General features: G+C 33.3%; 1 protein-coding gene and 1 long non-coding RNA gene across 2 annotated transcripts; both read right to left on the reverse strand.

Moving 5' to 3' along the window:
- Positions 1-1,999: 1,999 nt before the first annotated feature.
- LOC134726490 (uncharacterized) lies at positions 2,000-9,751 on the reverse strand. The gene is made up of 2 exons (XM_063590896.1): positions 7,926-9,751; positions 2,000-7,709 (listed from the first exon to the last, which is right to left on the reverse strand). The coding sequence occupies exons 1-2, from the start codon at positions 9,749-9,751 to the stop codon at positions 2,000-2,002; spliced, it is 7,536 nt and encodes a 2,511-aa protein (XP_063446966.1).
- A 690-nt stretch (positions 9,752-10,441) lies between these two features.
- On the reverse strand, positions 10,442-19,898 carry LOC134725222 (uncharacterized). The gene is made up of 6 exons (XR_010108531.1): positions 19,842-19,898; positions 15,385-15,451; positions 14,310-14,376; positions 13,265-13,302; positions 11,766-11,826; positions 10,442-10,777 (listed from the first exon to the last, which is right to left on the reverse strand). It is a non-coding gene; the product is annotated as an uncharacterized LOC134725222 (long non-coding RNA).
- Positions 19,899-20,071: the final 173 nt, after the last annotated feature.

Here is a 20,071-nt window from a genome sequence, read left to right on the forward strand (position 1 = left end):
CGACGTGTTTAACCAACCAACAAACCAATCAATCAATGCATGTTTCCGTTTCATGTGTTTCATACGGGATCCAAGGTTTTTTTTCCCGCTTGTTTTAATTCAGCCTATCCAACCAACGTGTTTAACCAACGTGTTAAACCAACGTGTTTAACCAATGTGTTTAACTAACCAACCAACGTGTTTAACCAACCAATCAATCAATGGATGTTTCCGTTTCATGTGTTTCATACGGGATCCAATTTCTTTTTTTCTTCTCTGGCTTGTTTAAGTATCCAACGTGTTTAACCAACATGTTTAACCAACATGTTTAACCAACGATTTTAACCAACCAACCAACCAACCAATCAATCAATCAATCAATCAATCAATCAATCAATCAATCAATCAATTAGTGCATGTTTACGTTTCATGTGTTTGATACGGGATCCAAGGTCTCTTTTTTTCTTCGCTTGTGTTATTTGAGCCTATCCAACGTGTTTAACCAACCAAGGTGTTTAACCAACAAACCAAATAATCAATCAATGTTTGTTTCCGTTTGATGTGTTGAATACGGGATCCAATGTCTTTTTTTTCGTTTGTTCTAATTGAGTCTATCCAACGTGTTTAATCGACATGTTTAACCAACGTGTTCAACCAACCAACCAACCAACCAACCAATCAATCAACCAATCAATCAATGCATGTTTACGTTTCATGTGTTTGATACGGGATCCAAGGTTCCTTTTTTCTTCGCTTGTGTTAATTGAGCCTATCCAACGTGTTTAACCAACCAACGTGTTTAACCAACAAACCAACCAATCAATCAATTAATGCAAGTTTCCGTTTCATGTGTTAAATACGGGATCCAAGATGTCTGGGTTTTTTTTTTTCGCTTGTTTTAATTGAACCTCTTTTGCGTGTTTAACTAACCAACGTGTTTAACCAACATGTTTAACTAACGTGTTTAACCAATCAACCAACCAATCAATCAACCAGCCATATACCATAGCTTGCAGATTTCAATAGTATAGGACTGATGGTGTTTTAAATATATTGATATGTAACCTGAAGTGATTTCTTGAAAACCGCAAAACTGTTACTCTACTATTTCATACTTAAAAATATCTGCCAACAATAGTTTATTGTTATCAACTACAATGATATCTTACTGGAGGTAATCCTTATGTTGAACGAAAATGATTGTGACTAAATAATTGGACATAGACAGTAAATATATTTATTGAAGTGACACGAATTGTTTGCAATAAAAAAAAAAAAGAATTCATACACAATATTCATACGTAATAAACAATCAATATCAAGCAAAACATCTGGCTTATGAGACATTATATATGAAATATTATTTACAAATTAAAAGAATGTAACAATAAATATATAAATATGGTTTTAAAAAAAATGTCACACCACTAAGTGGAATAAATGAAGACTTCTTTCTGTATTAATATTAAAATCATCCAAATATGACATATTTAAACAATAGTTTGATTAGTCAAACATTCAAGTAATCTTGCACACCACTGAAGTCTTTTGGTTTGATCTGAAATAGAAAACAAATTAATTGAGATCGTTTTAGGTGGAGTTCGTGTTGATCAGCTTTTCCCCCCTGTTGTGTTTTGTGTACTTTTGTTTGCCATTTTATCTTTTTTCTTATTTGCCATGGAGTTGTCAGTTTATTTTGCACTTATCGGTTAAAATGGCTTTTTGATATGTGACATTATGTATAAATTTTACTTGGTGGGGGAGGGGTAAGGGTACAGGGAGGGGGGAAGGATATTATTTCACCAATCTTTGGAATCTGAATAGTTTAAAGAGAAAAGTCTCCTCCTCCCCCCCCCCCCCCCCAGTCCAGGATTTCGGGATCGGGACCCCTCCTATCCCACCCGGCCCTTCATCTGTGTATGGTGCGTTTCGTTGTTGTTGCTTGCTTAACTCGCAGTGTCATTTACAGGTACCAATTATATTCATATACAGTATATATATATATATATATATATGATACTTATCGGCTATCTTTAAGCATTATGGATACAGCATCGTGATAACTGTAGTAAGTTGGAATGCCTTTAACTTCTACTTTTGAGCAACCTTTGACATAGACATGATCAATCAATGTACCACCTTCTGTTGTGGCCTCTTCCACTAGCTGTTGAAATCCTTTTGAAGTCATATAGTCCAGTATGGATCTTTCTCCCTTTAATATGTCTTGATTAAAGTCACCTAAAACAATGATATTGTTTGAAAGTTCAGTCAATTTGCTTACAAACGAAATAAATGTTTTAAGAAATATTCCAATTTGATACTTCTGAGTTCTATATATTGTTGCCACAAGGACATTCATGGTGGGGATTCTGAAAGTCATACATTCTAGATTTTCCACGGTAATGTTACAATTTTCATATTCAGAATCTGTTTTTACATATACTCCAACTCCTCCGTGGCCCATAGCTTGCAAATTCATAAACACAGAATTAGTCGGTGTGTAGGCTGCAGATCTTGGTTGGTGATAAAAATCATAGTTAGGAAGATAAACATGATCAGAGGAAGATTCAAGCCATGTTTCAGTCAGACAGACATAATCTGCATCTGAACAGTCTGAATTAGCCACTAAATCATTTTTATGAGCTCTTAGTCCTTGGATATTGTGATAAACAATAGTTACAAGTGTTTCTTCAGATGATGCTTCTACATTTTCAGTCAGATAATGTTTCATTGTTTTTATGCCTTTTATGATATCAGGATCACAGTATATTTTTTTACCAAGTGTTTTGTCATCAATTGGTAATATATGAAGCCCTTCTTTTGTAGTAACTCTACTCAATGCAACATATGCCTGGCCATAAGTGAAGCATTTATTCAAATCCACAACTGCTTGTGAAACTGTCAAACCCTGAACTTTATGAACAGTACATGCCCATGCTAACTGCAAAGGAAACTGTTTTCTCGTTCCATTTTTGAATGGTATGTCCTCTGTAGATGGTTCCAATCCAACGCATCTTTTCCCATTTATTGTTTTTTGAATCTTAGCGTTTTTTCCTACTCTCTCATTGTCAAAATTGATAAAAATAACATTCGGCAAAGACCCTTCTAAAAATTCTGCAATGCTGACAATAGTGCCCATTACCCCATTTACCAAGCCATCATTGACGGCTTCATTCTTTTTCAGCATTACGCGGGCTCCTTCAGCTAATAGAATTGAAGTTGGGAGACAAATATCAGTTTGTGAAAAATTTGCTGTTTTCTTTCTTAGTTTTCCTGTAGCTTTATTTTTTTCAAAATCTTGTGCTTCAATTAACTTAGGTTCACTGGACAGTTTAATAACCATTTCAGTATTGTGAATATTAATCTCATTATTAGTAGCATAAATGTGTAAAGCTTCATCTGTCCCACTACCTATACACTGCTTTAACATTTTTAAATCTGAGGATTCTAACGGAGAATATTTGTCTTTTATCCTAAGTCTATTCAATAACTGAGCAAACAAACCATCTTCACGTTGTCTCATGACTTCATCTAATTCTACAATAGTGAAGAAATCGTTCCACAGATAGTTCAAAGGATTCGATGGATCATCTACATAAAGTTTATCAGTTTTTCGGCATTTTACTGGTGGTAACTGAAAAAAATCTCCAACAGCTATCACTGAAACCCCACCAAAAGGATCTTTTTCAGGTCTTTTCTTGATCTGACGCAACCGTTCATGAATGAAGAATAACAACCTCTTGTTGACCATTGAGACTTCGTCTATGATTAAAATTTGTAAATTTTCTAATTTTGACCTTAAAGTGTTCAGCTTATCTTCACCAAGCATCGCTTTGTCAACAGTAAGAGTTTTGAAAATAGAAAGAGCATGGTGAATCGTCAATCCATTTATATTGAAGGCTGCAGTGCCAGTTGGTGCAGTCAATAAAACTGTCAAATCGTCTGGACTAGGAGAGCAGCGAGCAAGAATTCTTGTGGTTTCATAATGTAAGCATTTAATCAGATGGCTTTTTCCTGTTCCAGCTCCGCCTGTTACAAAGACGTGAAAGGGAGGGGGATTTTTACCATTGGCTTTTAGGTTGCACCATTCTCTTACCTTATAGAAAATACGCCTTTGTTTCATGTTTAAACCTCTCAACAAGGGTATAACTTCCGACCTTAGTAAACAAGTTTTAATCCCATTTCCACTAACTATTTCTGGCTTGTTACTTTTATTTAAATCTGGTATTCCAAATTCAGGACTGTCGACTTCTATGACAGTTGAAGATTTGGCTGCTTCAGTGCATTCACGTCTTTCACTCTCTGTTTCTGGACATAGGTCTGCCCACGCATCTTCTTGGTAATCATTTTCTTCCAATTTTTTTTCTGCAGCTTCTAGCTCTTTGCCACTTTTCACAAAGTTGGACATGTTAGTATTAACTATTTGTTCGACTTTAACAAGAACCTCTTTCTGATTATACCTGACCATTCCTGATTTGTAAAACAATTCATATGTCAAAAATTGTGGCGGTTTCAACTGTTCCTCTAATCTGTAAGGTAAATATAACTGTAAAATACTTTGGTAGTACTGTTCAGGCGATGTTTCAATGGAAAATCGTGCATATTTGATAATAGCAGGCTGGGTTCTTGTCCGCTTTCTGATGTATCCCATATCATTTTTAAGTTTGAATGTGGTATCTTCATTTATTTTATTTGGAACCTGTGTTTCTGCTAAAACTGAAAACTCGGAGCAAAATGAAGCTAAACACATCTGATTAAATAATTCAAGTTCTGGTCGACTTTTATATCTATCAGTAATGCTTTTCATCCAAAGTTCGATATCATCACCGTCATCAATGTCATCATCATCATCGATTTCCTTTGAAGGTTTTTTTGTATTTGCGCTTTTAGATTTGATTAAAAGTTCTTTTAGAGGAATACTCATTTTACATGGATTTTCTCCAACTGGAATGAATTCAACTTTTCTTGAACATTCTTTCAAACTTAAGCCGATCACTCTAAAAACAGCTTCTTGGGCACTCAGCTCTCGAAAGTGAAAGTATGCAGTACCTACTTGTTTCATTGTATGTTGTGCATTCAAATTTCCATCAGCGGCCTCATTTTTTGTTTGTTGTAGCAACAATCCAAGTTCACGTTCTGATTTACTGATGTAACTTATTATATAAACAACACAAGAATAAGCATCTAATATGTATTGTATATCCATATTTGCGTCCCATGCTTTCAGGAGATGCGGGTTGTACTGATTGATAAACATTTCATTTTTGTTTCTTTTTAACACCACAGTATTTCTATATGTAACTGACCTAAAGCATTCTTGAAAATCTTCCTGAGATACTCCTGCCCTTATGAATAACTCCGTAGTAGTTAAATTTTCCTTTTCACAGTCTTTGATTACAGCCCATAGAGATTCTAATATCTTTTTAGCTTCTAATGAACTAATTCCCGATTTTGGTTTTTCAACAACATCATCGTCAACATCTTCATCAGTGTCATCAGCAACACTACATTCTTCTTCATCATCCTTAGGTGGGCGTGATATAAATGTTTTTTCAGAGGGTGGTCTTGGGAAATTAAAACGACACACAGTTCCCTTTTTTCTACAACTTTTTGAATGTGTTTTGCTATGTTGTTGTACAGTTGTGACAATGTCTTTTAGCTCTGAGTCCTCGGTTTCCAGCGGTAGTTTACATGTTATATATTTGTCAACAAACTCAGTTACAATATCATCTTCATCTTCATTAAATTTTGGGGCATCTTCTACCCAGAACAAACAGTGCGTGTGTGGAGAACCTCTCTGTTGAAATTCAACTCTATAAAAGTAGTCTATCACATGACCAATTGGTTGAGCATCTGACATTATAACATCTTTTAGAAATTTTTTAAATCTACGATCAAACATTCGTGCAGGTGTAACAGGATTACTACAAAGGACTTTGCACTTTTCATCCCAAGTAAGTTCGTCAAACTTACGAATATCTCCTTGTTGCTTCAATATTGTTTCTATGATTTCTTTCCATCTGAAGTCTGCAGAAGAAAACGAGGCAAAGAATGTGGGAATACCTAACTGGCGAATCATAGCAAAAATATTCTTTTGTTCAGCTTGCCAATAAGGAGGTGTTCCTCTTACAGGTTTCATAAACTTTATTGCCTCATCTTTTCGGAATAACCCATGTAATGTGTCTTTATCACATAGCATTTTGCCTGTTACTTTCTTTCCATTTGAAAACACCGATCCTTTCCTTAAGGAAATTTGAACATTTGACATAACTCTATCTAGTTCAGACATATATTGACAAAAGAATATATAAGAAGTATCTCTTGCAAATCGGTTTTCTACACTCATTAATCTCAGATTGAAATATCTTAATAAAGATAACTTTTCTTCTCTCTCTTCATTCAATGTGTTTTTACCTGTAGGATAATGTACTGGAAACGTTTGAGCTTCAATACCCTTTGTTCTCAAAAGACTTACAGGGTTATTTTCCTCTGCAGGTGATAGATTGAATTCCTTATCAAACAATGCATCTAAAGCTTCCTGTGCAATATCAGCAGGCTGTAAACATGTGTCCAACTGAACGCCCTGTAAAGTATCATCTAAGTATGTATCCGCTTCATTTGTTTGTTCCTCTGTATTTGACCTATCTTGCAAATTATCATTTAGCGTTTCATTTGTTGTTGTTGAAGTGTCCATGCTCTCTACTTCAGGGCAACAGTCCTTATTTTGTAAAGGAATAGGGTTCAACCACTTTTCATTGATTACTATATTTGAATACCACTCATTTTTTTCTTTTAAAAATAGCAATGCTTCTTCTAAATGTTTAGTATCAACAAATTGATATTCCTCATAACCCTTATATTGTAATTTCCTTTTGAGCTTCACTTTAACTAAACAATTGTCATCTTCAGATCTAGGCAAAGTAGTAGTTACCTTAAAAATATCTGACGGTACACAAACACATGGTCCATGAACTGCCTTTTGGCCACCTTTAGGTAGAGCAATTATCTTCATGAAAGGTATATTAAGAGAAATTAAATGTTGTTCTAGTTGATTTAATTTGCTAAGTTCATTAGGAACATCATCTAATAATAGGTTGTTAAAAAAAGATTCAGCAGGCACTTTTCCTTTCTGGATCTTTCTGTGACATGTGTAACAAATCCAAAGGGATTGTCTACTAGTTCCTTGATACTTACATTCATCTTCGCATTCGTCTAAACATTTATGCAAATACTTATCAGAAATGCAAGTGTCTGCTACATCTTTTACAGAATCCTTTTGATACAAATCCTTCTTATATTCCATTACTTGATTTTGAAATGAAAGTCTAAAACAGCAAGCACAAATGTATTCAGGTCCTTCACATACATCTTTCTTAAATTTTTCAATAACTTTTGACATGTCTTTTCCTTCTTCTTTAGAAAGAATTCTTTTAGACAAAGTCTGACTTTTAACATGCTTTCGATGTTCATCATCATTAGCATACTTGTGAATGCTTGCCTGTTTCACCTTACTTTGATATTCATCATCAGTAGCATACTTGTGAATGCTTGCCTGTTTCACCTTGTTTTGATATTCATCATCAGTAGCATACTTGTGAATGCTTGCCTGTTTCAACTTATTTTGATGTTCATCATCAGTAGCATACTTGTGAATGCTTGCTTGTTTAATTTTAATTTTGTGTGCATCATCAGTAGCATATTTGTGAATGGCTGCCTCTTTCAATTTTTTTCTGTATTCATCATTATTTTCATATTTTTTAATGCTTTCATTTTTCTTTTCTTCCCTGTGTTTTTCGTCTGTCATATACTTTTCCTTTGAAGCTTTTTTAATATCTAATTTATATGTGTAATCATTCTGATATTTCTCCCTTCCTTTTCTTATTTTCTGAGCTTTGTACGAATCGTCGTTCGAATACTTTTTCCTTTGTGTTGATAATGTTTTGTACCTTGATTGAGAATCTGTTTGATACTTTAATTTTTGTTTTTCAGATTTTGATAAGTATTGTACTTCATTTATAGCTTTGTCTGAATGAATTCCTTTCTGTGACGATATAACAGAAGAATTGTTTTCATTATTTAAACCACTCGTCTGTTGATCTTGTTTTCTGTATTTCTTTGAAACAAATAAATCATTTTGCTCACATTTCCTTTTCATTGCAACTCCCTTATTTTCAGGTGGTTTGTGCATCTCTGGTATAACTGATAATACAACCTCATAGTGTTGTAAGTCTCTGATGTGTTGAAGATAGATTGCTCTATCATTTATTTCACTGTTTGTGTGAATTTGAGACGATGAATACTTTATCCATACTCCATTATAAAACGTATAAATATCCGTTTTTAGAAGGTCTGCTGCGGCGATTATTTCCAATGCAGTTCCCCATGAATTGTTCTCTCTCATTTTTCGACCACTTATATGTTCTTCTACTGTACCATATTGGTTTTCTAATAGACTAGTCAAATGATTTGAAATGCTCAAGCTATGCTTAATAATGTCTTGTCTTACTTTTTTATGGAATACTTGTGTATGTGAAACAGCATAAGATATTGCTCTAAAGAGACAGTTTCCGTCTGCTATGATGGACTTTGTTTCAAAGGGATGGCCAATATTACACAATTCTGAACTGCACATGTTTTTTTTCACTTCTTTTGAAGATATATTCAATAGTCCACAGAGTTCCCTTTTAGAGTAGAAATCTAATGGCTTAAAGGAATAATTGGATCTACAATCAGACATTATTTCTATATCAGAAACTTCATTATCTCTAACAAATGTACATGGAGACCCTACCTTTGAAAAATCTACTGATTCCATGTCATCTGATATGTCCATTAACCTGTCGGATTCAATGTCATCTGATACATTGTGTGATATGTCCATTAATATGTCTGATTCAATGTCATTTGAAAGATCAGATACACGTCTTTTGGTATTTTTCAACAATCCTCCCTTTAAATTGTCGAGCGTTTCTTCATTAGTCTCATTTTCTTCAATACTATGCTTACTATCTAAATAACCTAATATTGGTACACTATCTTGTATTTCAATATGTTGCATATTATCTTGCAATGTCATATCTACACTACTGTCAACTGTTTCTTGTATTGCAACAGTAATTCCTGTTACATCAAAAGGTACAGATTGATCACCCTGAACAAAATTACAGAAGTGTTGGTAAACAGCTTGAATGTCAGCAAGTTCAAATACAATACTAGAACCATAATTATCTATTAAACCAAAACGATTTCTTGCATGAGAATCAAACATATATATTTTGTTATTCTGCTTTATTACTAATGATGTTGTTGCTCTTACAGTAACAAAGCATCCGTCTGAGTCTATTAATGCATATTGCAGGGCTTGGTCTAAAGGTAAAACGCCATCAAAATCTGGGTCAACGTCATGTACAAATGCACAAATGGAACGTTTCTTGTGACAATGAATAATACGATTTCTAAGATCTACAAATTCTGGAAGATCTTCCACACAAAGATAATTATTAGTACCGTGCACAGATGTATAAATATCGTTACCTTCAATTAGTATATTGTCAAGATATAACTTGTTCCATGCAAAAACTGGTTTCAGTTTACTATGCACTATTGCAGATAAACAATTACTAACACATTGTTTCCCAGCGTTTTCACCAAACCTGGTATTTCCTTGATGAAAACTACCCTGAATGACTAGATTATTTTGTTCTTGTGTTACTTGTGATCTTGATAAATCATATAAAACTACAGGATTTTCAAATCTGATATTTGCATGCATACCTGTTTTCTGTTCACCTATCCATAAATAGGAATGCACAGATTTGTCTGCTTTGTTATCAATGTCATTTTTATTATTTCTACCCTGGCATGTTTGCTTGTTTTCAGACTGATTGTTGATTGAACCTGAATGACTTTTTAGTTTACTCAATTCTGAATTGATTAAATTAGTCTTAACTAAATGTATGTTGCAGTCAACAGAAGGAGCAGTCAATTCATTAACAGTTTGATACTGTTCAGTGGTATTGGCAACAGTATGCCCAGTTAAATCAGTAACAGTGTCATTGCAATCAGAGTTAACTGTCAATTCATTATCAGTGTTATTTCTTTCAGTATTACTGACAACAGAGTAAACAATCAATTCATTATCAGTGTTATTTCTTTTATTGACAACAGAGTTAACAGTCAATTCATTCACAGTGTGATTTCTTTTATTGACAACAGAGTTGACAGTCAATTCATTCACAGTGTGATTTCTTTCAGTATTATTGACAACAGAGTTAACAGTCAATTCATTATCAGTGTGATTTCTTTTATTGACAACAGAGTTAACAGTCAATTCATTCACAGTGTGATTTCTTTCAGTATTATTGACAACAGAGTTAACAGTCAATTCATTATCAGTGTGATTTATTTTATTGACAACAGAGTTAACAGTCAATTCATTCACAGTGTGATTTCTTTCAGTATAATTGACAACAGAGTTAACAGTCAATTCATTATCAGTGTGATTTCTTTTATTGACAACAGAGTTAACAGTCAATTCATTATCAGTGTGATTTATTTTATTGACAACAGAGTTAACAGTCAAATCATTAACAGTGTCATTTCTTTCAATTTTATTGACAGTAAATTCATCAACAGTGTTTTCTCCTTCAGGATAACCATTCTCAGTGCTTTCTCCTTCAATTTTATCAATATCAGTAGACTGTTGCAAAGCCTCCTCTGCCAACCTTCTTTCTCTCATTCTTAGTTTTTGTTCTTTGGCTTTGGAGGCTTTGCTCTTATTTGATTTACGTGGCATCACCTGAAATGAAAAAAAATGTATAAAAATATTGTTATGACAATATCAAGTTTTGTAAAAGATTTACTATTATCAGTACCAAACTTATGTCATGTCCAACTTTGTTTTTAAAGCTTGAAATGCCAAAAAAAAAATATAAATAAAATTTTTAATCAAATCAATAGTACACTGATTGATTAACCTGTTTGTTTCAAGGATGTAACCTTAAAAACATTTTTGTTTACACTTTGTGAAACTGTTCATTTGAACAAAAGTTTTTATTGTATTTGAGAAGCTGATGAAACGATTAATATATTTAAATTCAGAACTCCATAATGAACACAAAATAATATACATCTAAATGCATATTGAAAAAGTTTCAAGCATTAAATAAATCTACAGAAAAAATGCATAAACATACATGTATCCATATTCATAAAAAAATATAACTGCTTGAAACCATTGACGGGTAAAGAATGCTATGCTAACTTAAAATAAACATTGTATTGCATTTATCAAATATTTTAAATTTGAGTTATCTTTCTTTTATCATATAAATTGCACATTTATATACCATGCTTAACTTATTTAATATATGATTAAATGGTTTTCTTGACAAGTCTGGTTATTTAAATACACATCATTTTGTGAACTATCACCCCTTTTTTTTGGTGAAGTTTGTGTTGTTTATTCTTTAGTTTTCTATGTTGTGTCATATGTACTATTGTTTGTCTGTTTGTCCTTTTCATTTTTTGCCATTGCATTGTCATGAGTTTGACTGTCCCTCTTTTGATTGATGAGTATAACAATATTATTAATAAATTGCATGAATGGCCTGGATAGAATGAAAAGAATGTTCACTTCTCTGCACTAAAGGGTTGGCAAAGTATTATATAGGCAGGATAACCCAAGTGGAAAAACTTTTATAGGGTATGCAATACTCCCAGAAATGGGAAATATTGAGCAATACCAATTGTTAAGCTTTTTATAAATATGCTAAAAAAATACTTACTCTATTGGTAAAGTATAGAAACCAGCTATGGATGTGAACCAACTAGGCTTAATTCCAAATGCTGAAAAAAAAAGAAGAAAAAAGTGATAATAAAAGCTTTACTATAGTATTCATGAACGATGATATCACATATGTTGATGTAAACAGTATTCAAACTACCTCTTTGACTCTTTAACATGTTTAAACATTCAATTTACATGATTAAAATAAATGTTGAAAACAATGTGAAAAGAAAACAAGAATGTGACCATAGTACACGGATGCCCCACTCGCACTATCATTTTCTATGTTCAGTGGACCGTGAAATTGGGGTCAAACTTATAATTTGGAATTATAATAACAAAGATCATATCATAGGGAACATGTGTACTAAGTTTCAAGTTGATGTAACTTTAACTTTATCAAAAACTACCTTGACCAAAAACTTTAACCTGAACTTTGCACGATCATTTTCTATGTTCAGTGGACCATGAAATTGGGGTCAAAACTATAATTTGGCATTAAAATTAGAAAGATCATATCATGGGGAACATATGTACTAAGTTTCAAGTTGATTGGACTTCAACTTCTTCAAAAACTACCTTGACCAAAAACTTTAACCTGAAGCGAACGGACGAACGAACGAACAAAGGCACAGACCAGAAAACATAATGCTCCTCTACTATCGTAGGTGGGGTATAAAAATATTATAAAAGCATTGCATACATGTTCTGCTGAAATAGCTGAATAATTGTAAAATCAAGAATGAACGTCATTTTATGCTTGTAACCGACAAGCTATAAGACTACCTAAAGTCACAAGAAAGAGGTACAAATTATCAACCAAACGCAAAATTAACTATTGATACAGAGAAATATCTGACCTTTATATCAATTTTAAACTCTAATGTAAATACTGATATCAAAATGGCAGTACTGTAATATGATTGATTGTTGCTTACTGGTTACCTAACGTCCAGTGGCAAATATTTCATGCATGTTCATGACGATAAAAACTATAACAAGTAAAGTCATGATACATGTGTAGTATGAAAATACTCAGTCAAAGTCATGTTTTTTAAACCATGACAGAATGTGTTTATTTTTAACCTAGTTCATTTATATGTTTTGGATTCAAATATGACGTCAATTTTCACAGAACTAGTACACATTTTTATTTAGGGGCCAGCCGATTTTCTTGCTGTGTTGAAGACCCATTGGTGGCCATCGGCTGTTATCTGCTCTTTGGTCAGGTTCTTTGCTCTTTGACATATTCCCTATTTACAATAAACTCTCTCTAGAAGGCCAAGTAAGGTATGAAGTGAAGTTAAAGAACCCTTGATTGTGAAAGGTTATGCCAAATAAAGCTAAGGTAGCTACTCAGTCTATTCCTGAGATATAAATGTACTTCAGAATAAGGTCTGGAATCAAGAGCAGGATATATATATGATATAAGCTTCTTCTCTTTTCAAGTAACAGTAATTTATGTGTATGTAGGTGACCTCTCTTGATTATACTTACTGCTTTGACAATGTCTTCTACAGTACTTCTTCAAAAATCTGCACAAGAAAAAAACACTAAAATTATATCACCATTTAACAATCTTTCTAAATACATATGCAACATTTATCATTTATAGTAAAAATAAATCTTCCACTATTGATGATAAAAGACTGAAAAAATAATAATCAAAAAGTTAAAAACAAAAAAAGGCTTTTGTATTTGATATTTTTGTCCAATATACATGATTTTTTTTTATTAGTTGGTATTGGCCTTGAATATTCTCAGATCTGTACTTGGTGCCTTTTTGATTTTGGGATGTATAACATGTATAAGTATCCCTCCATATCAACTCTGTGTTTTTGTTCATGTAATTCTATTTGTATCTATCTATCAAGTTAAGCCTTTTTTAACTGATATTCATGATATTTCTTCTTATGTTGTTCTGTTATACCGTTGTCCCAGGTTAGGGGAAGGTTGAGTGCTCGCAAACATGTTGAAAAAACTCCGCCACATTTTGTTTTATGGGCCAGTTCCAAGCCTGTAGTTGCTGTTTCATGTCTATCATATTTATTTTTTGGTAATTGTTTTCTTATAAATTATGCCCTTAGTTTTCTCAATTCAATTGTTTCATATTTCTCATGTTGAGGGCCTTTTATAGCCAACCATAGGCATACAGAATGTGTTTTTCTCATTTTTGAAGGCCGTACAGTTTGGTTATAATTGCTTACATCTACTTCATTTGAACTTTGTGACCTAGCGAATTCAGACTATTTACCACATGATCAACTTGACAGTATCATATGCATGATATGTTGAGCAGGATCTGCTTACTCTTTTGGAGCACCTGAGATCACCCTCATTTTTTGTTGGGGTTCGTGTTGCTTAGTCTTTATTTTTCTATGTTGTGTCTAATTATTTGTCTGTCCTTTTTTTTTAAATTCAAGCGTCACTGATGAGTTTTTTGTAGACTAAACACGCGTCTGGCGTATATACTAAATTCAATCCTGGAATCTTAATGAGTTTATTCATGTATATGTAGGTGACCTCTCTTGATTATACTTACTGCTTTGACAATGTCTGATCAAACAACAGCTTTATAAAAATGTCTTCTACAGTATTTCTTCAAAAATCTGCAAAAGAAAAATACACTAAAAATTATATCACCATTTAACAATCTTTCTAAATACATATGCAACATTTATCATTTATAGTAAAAACAAATCTTCCACTATTGATGATAAAAGACTGAAAAAATAACAATCAAAAAGTTAAAAACAAAAAAAGCCTTTTGTATTTGATATTTTTGTCCAATATACATGATTTTTTTTTATTAGTTGGTATTGGCCTTGAATATTCTCAGATCTGTACTTGGTGCCTTTTTGATTTTGGGATGTATAACATGTATAAGTATCCCTCCATATCAACTCTGTGTTTTTGTTCATGTAATTCTATTTGTATCTATCTATCAAGTTAAGCCTTTTTTAACTGATATTCATGATATTTCTTCTTATGTTGTTCTGTTATACCGTTGTCCCAGGTTAGGGGAAGGTTGAGTGCTCGCAAACATGTTGAAAAAACTCCGCCACATTTTGTTTTATGGGCCAGTTCCAAGCCTGTAGTTGCTGTTTCATGTCTATCATATTTATTTTTTGGTAATTGTTTTCTTATAAATTATGCCCTTAGTTTTCTCAATTCAATTGTTTCATATTTCTCATGTTGAGGGCCTTTTATAGCCAACCATAGGCATACAGAATGTGTTTTTCTCATTTTTGAAGGCTGTACAGTTTGGTTATAATTGCTTACATCTACTTCATTTGAACTTTGTGACCTAGCGAATTCAGACTATTTACCACATGATCAACTTGACAGTATCATATACATGATATGTTGAGCAGGATCTGCTTACTCTTTTGGAGCACCTGAGATCACCCTCATTTTTTATTGGGGTTCGTGTTGCTTAGTCTTTATTTTTCTATGTTGTGTCTAATTATTTGTCTGTCCTTTTTTTTTAAATTCAAGCGTCACTGATGAGTTTTTTGTAGACGAAATACGCGTCTGGCGTATATACTCAATTCAATCCCAGAATCTTAATGAGTTTATTTATGTATATGTAGGTGACCTCTCTTGATTATACTTACTGCTTTGACAATGTCTGATCAAACAACAGCTTTATAAAAATGTCTTCTACAGTATTTCTTCAAAAATCTGCAAAAGAAAAATACACTAAAATTTATATCACCATTTAACAATCTTTCTAAATACATATGCAACATTTATCATTTATAGTAAAAAAATAAATCTTTCACAATTGATGATAAAAGACTGATAAAAACATAATAATGAAAAAGTTTTAAAAAAAAAGTCTTTTATATTTGATATAATCATGATTATAGTCCAAGTAACATGATTTTTTTTATTAGTTGATATTGGCCTTGAATACTCTCAGATCTGTACTTAGTGCCTTTTTGATTTTGGGATGTACAAGTACCCCTCCATGACCACTCCGTTAAGTTAAGCCTTTTTTAACTGATTTTTATAGTTTCTTCTTATGTCATGTTGCCGTGTTTGTGTACACAACTATGAAGTGTTCCCTCCAATGATAGGAGCACGTACATTTTTTGGAGACGTCTCAGGTGTTTTCCTATGGTAATAATAGCAACATGCAGTATACATGTAACTTACTAATTAACCATCATTCATGATATAAGTTTTTATAAACAACTTTAAATTTCTGAAATTTGGCTACTACAGACGATAATTTTTCTCTTATTATAATCTTTAAGTAAGCTTGCATTATTTCTGTTAATGAACATGTTGCAATTGAAATTACAAAATCGCAAGGCACAAAATCCATGATATCAATTAAAATCATGACCTTTAAACCATGAAAATGAGGTCAAAATCATATGAACCATGCCAGACAGACATGTACAACTGACAATCATTCTTTGGATTAAATATACATGTAGTTGATCATATGATCTATTGCTTATAATATCTGAGAAAAAAACTCTGCCATAAGAACTCAGGGGCGGATGCAGGAATTTTCGAAATGGGGGGTGCTAACCCAGGGCAAAGGGGGGGTGCAAAACATATGTCCCGATACAAATGCATTGATCGGCAAAAATAAAGGGGGGGGGGGGGGGGTGCGCACCCCCGGAACCCCCCCTCTGGATCCGCCACTGGAACTTAACATTGAACAGTGAATCATGAAAATGAGGTCAAGGTCAGATGATACATGTACATGCCAAACAGACATATACACCTTACAATCCTTCCATACAACACATATAGTGTAGTTGACCTATTGCTTATATTTTGAAAAAGCCAGACCAAAACACAAAAACTGAGCAATGAACTGTTAAATTGAGGTCGAGGTCAAATAAAACCTGCAAGACTGACATAGGTATACCATGTATACGTCATGGTGATAAAATATTTCCATAAACCAAATATAGTTGACCTATTGCATATATAGTTTAAGAAAAAAAGACCAAAACTCAAAAACTTCACATTGACTTATTACTGCACCATAAAAATGAGGTCAAGGTCAAATGACACCTGCCAGTTAAACATGTAAACCTCACAATCATTCCATACATCAAATTTAGTGAACTATTGCTTAGAGTATCTGATATATGAACTTGTCTAGGAAAACTTAACCCAGTGTTTTCCCTAGGCTATTCATGCATTGCGGTACCGCTACGCATAGAATTTTGGCCGCTATCAGGGTTTCCCCTGGGTCAATTATTTTTTTCGCCACCTCTTTCGCCAAAACAATATATTTTTCGCCACTTTATTATTTTTTTCGCCAAGTAACACAAATACATTTTTCTTTTAAAATTTTCCTTTTTTTCCAGCCCCCCTAAATAAGAAGTGGTTTTTAAAACAAAACGAAGCATCTTATCACTTGAAATTGATCTCTCGTGTAAGGTGTAGTCATTACATTGAAGGGTTACTCTCATGCCAACCTTTTGAATTTCTTCATCACAACAGTTTTCTTTTCTAGACCATCGTAAATAAGTAAAACTAAATGCTTGATAGACGTGTGTAACTGAAACGACTTTGAAGTACTCACTCAAATCAATGATCTACATGAAAGTTAAATGACAAAGTTTAAAATCGGAGACCTTTCTTGCTTTTGGACATTTTTTGTCATAACAACAATTTTCTTTTCTGGACTATCATTAAAAGAAGGAGAGGAAGCGTAAAAATTTTGCTTCAAACACGTGCGTTGCAAAGTGGTTAATAAATCCCCTTTGTGACATATGACAGAAGCCATTTAACCATAATTTGTCATATTATATAATTAACACCTTTATTAATTAGTCCTTTGATGTCGATAGCTATGAATGCAATCAGCTGATTATTGATTTTCTGTCAAAATCTTAACGAGTTCAAGGTGAATTCCGAGTATTGTCTGATCGGTTAAGTCCGAGAAACCCGAAAAAAAGTAAATAAACAAGATGGCTGAAAATAAATCGTTATATTTCTTTCGCCAAATTCTTTCGCCAATGACGAATTTTAATCGCCAGAATTATTTGCGAAAATGGCGACCGCCAGCGGAAACCCTGGCCGCTATGCATTCATCATACCCGCTATGTGTGAAATTTGTATTATCTTGTAATATACAGTGACAATTGACAAAACTCTACAGGTGTTTCAAAATCACCGGACTGATAATTGATCATAATTAGATGCAACGCTCTGATTTTACAACCATGTTGATTAGAGATAAGGCCAAAAAAAAAAATAGGTGTGTTTCCTGTTGCATGCCCCAAAAAATTAGGGTCGGTAGGTAGGTATTTTTTTTTTTTTTATTGGCCTGCTTCGGTTGTTTTTTGTGTATTTTTATAATCAGTTTGTTATTCTTTCAGGTTATTTTCATCAGTTCATTGTATAAAGTATACAAGATATGAATAGTCCATATTTCATGGTTTTTTCCAGTCACAGTAAATTCATTGTTCTTTAATCCAAAGTCATGATACTGATTGAATATATCAATAAAGGTGGTAGAATTAGAAAATGGGGCTATTATACTTTTTTTCTCGTTCCTGTGTGGACACTCATCGATTGTTATTGATAACCTTTGACTGATGGCCATAGCAGAAGCCATGCCGTTTTTGACTTCAATCTGTATCACACAAATACTTACTGTATTAAAATTTTATTTGAAATCAAACGTTTAAAAGATGCCATTCAAAGGCTATACTAAACAAAAACCGTTTCCGGAAAAAACGAAAAAAATCCGGATTCTTTTTATTTTTTCTTCCTGGAAAAAAAAGTTAGGGTCGGCACCAAAAAATTAGGGTCCGTCGGGCGACCGGAAACACACCTATTTTTTTTTTGGCCTAACAACATTCAAGATCCTCCTATTTTTTTAAGCCTCCGTAACTTTGTCAGACTTGTGAGACGGCCTTTTTGGTGCCTTTCATGGTCTCGCACTTACTGACAGTAAAGCCATGTATATTAATTAAACGATGTTTGTGACCAAAATTATGTGTACACTTTTGAAATGAAAACAAAACTGGTTCCACTTCCTCATAAAATTAACGGTAACCAGTCACTGAAGTCGTCCTAATAATCAATCGTCTAAAATAAACACGAAGACAAGCGGGCAGTTACAAATTAATATCTTCTGACGCAAAAATGTTCAATGTTTTTTTATTTTCTGTTATAATTATATTTTATTCAGTCTATGAAATATAAATCAATCAATAATTACCAAAATTTGACATTTTTAATACACGTGGTACTGACTGTTTTCACGCTTTTTTTTAAAAATAATCACTTATTAGGGAGAACGTCAAACCTGGTTTACGAAATTTTTGCAAGGAAGAGAGTATCCGTTTATTAATATTGATGGCGTTGAGTGACATTCTGCGTTAACTTACGGTAAGTAACAATTAAAAAAGTGCACACAGATATGCACTAGACCAGTCAGACTATTGGCAGTGTACGTTAACTAGTCCCAGCTTATTTAAACTAGACACTGGCTTCGGGCTACAACTCAATGTCTCAGACTGACATCACGGGTGGCTGATACAGCAGGCTTGCCATTGATTGTATTACATACAATTTATCTGTATTTACTACTAAGTATATAATAAACTGTGATATTCATACTAATGGAAATAATATTCCAGAATACTTTTTCCTTTTGGAACTTATATAATGAAGGAACTTCTATACCGTGACAAAAATGCGTGTAATATTTAGGGATACCCGTACGGTGACTGGTGAACCCGGACGTTATTATTTACCATTGGCATTGTATTGTCCTTAATATTTTTGGGACCTTCTTGTGTTTTTCAGGGATGACATTTCAATCACGAGTGCTCGAAGTGTTAGGAGGTAGTCCAAATAAGTATGATGTCTGGCAAGGCTATTTTCTTTCGTCCCAGAAAAAATTAAAAAAATAGCCTTGCCAGACGTCATGATTGTTTGGACTAGGTCCAGGATGAACAGATGGAAATTATTAGGTCACTTGTTCAAGCTTCGTCACATATGATTGATAGCGCGAAGATTAATTATATAGAGATGAAAGTGTACTGTAGATAATCATTCTCAGGTCTCGTGAATCTTACCAAGTTACCTTTTTTAAATATTATTTCTTCTTCCTCGTGTAACGCTATAAACATCACAGTCAGCTAGGCGCTTTAATCATACATCATATATTAGGACAAGTCGTCCTAATATTAGGACAAGTCGCCCAAATGTTAGAAAAACCAACTCGTCCTCTAGTTATTTTTTGTTTGTTTTTGTTTGCGTGAGCCCTCTATCTAGACATCTTTGATATTGAGTGTACATTAAATTATCAGAGAT

Source organism: Mytilus trossulus, chromosome 7 (genome assembly GCF_036588685.1).
Source record: "Mytilus trossulus isolate FHL-02 chromosome 7, PNRI_Mtr1.1.1.hap1, whole genome shotgun sequence".
NCBI lineage: Eukaryota > Metazoa > Mollusca > Bivalvia > Mytilida > Mytilidae > Mytilus > Mytilus trossulus.

Coding starts and splice junctions, on each gene's coding strand:
- LOC134726490 (XM_063590896.1), bottom strand. CDS start 9,751: ATGCATGCAAATATCAGATTTGAAAATCCTGTAGTTTTATATGATTTA. Junction 7,710..7,925: donor CAAACAGATTCTCAATCAAG/GTACAAAACATT, acceptor TGATGAATACAG/AAAAAAATTGAAAGAGGCAG.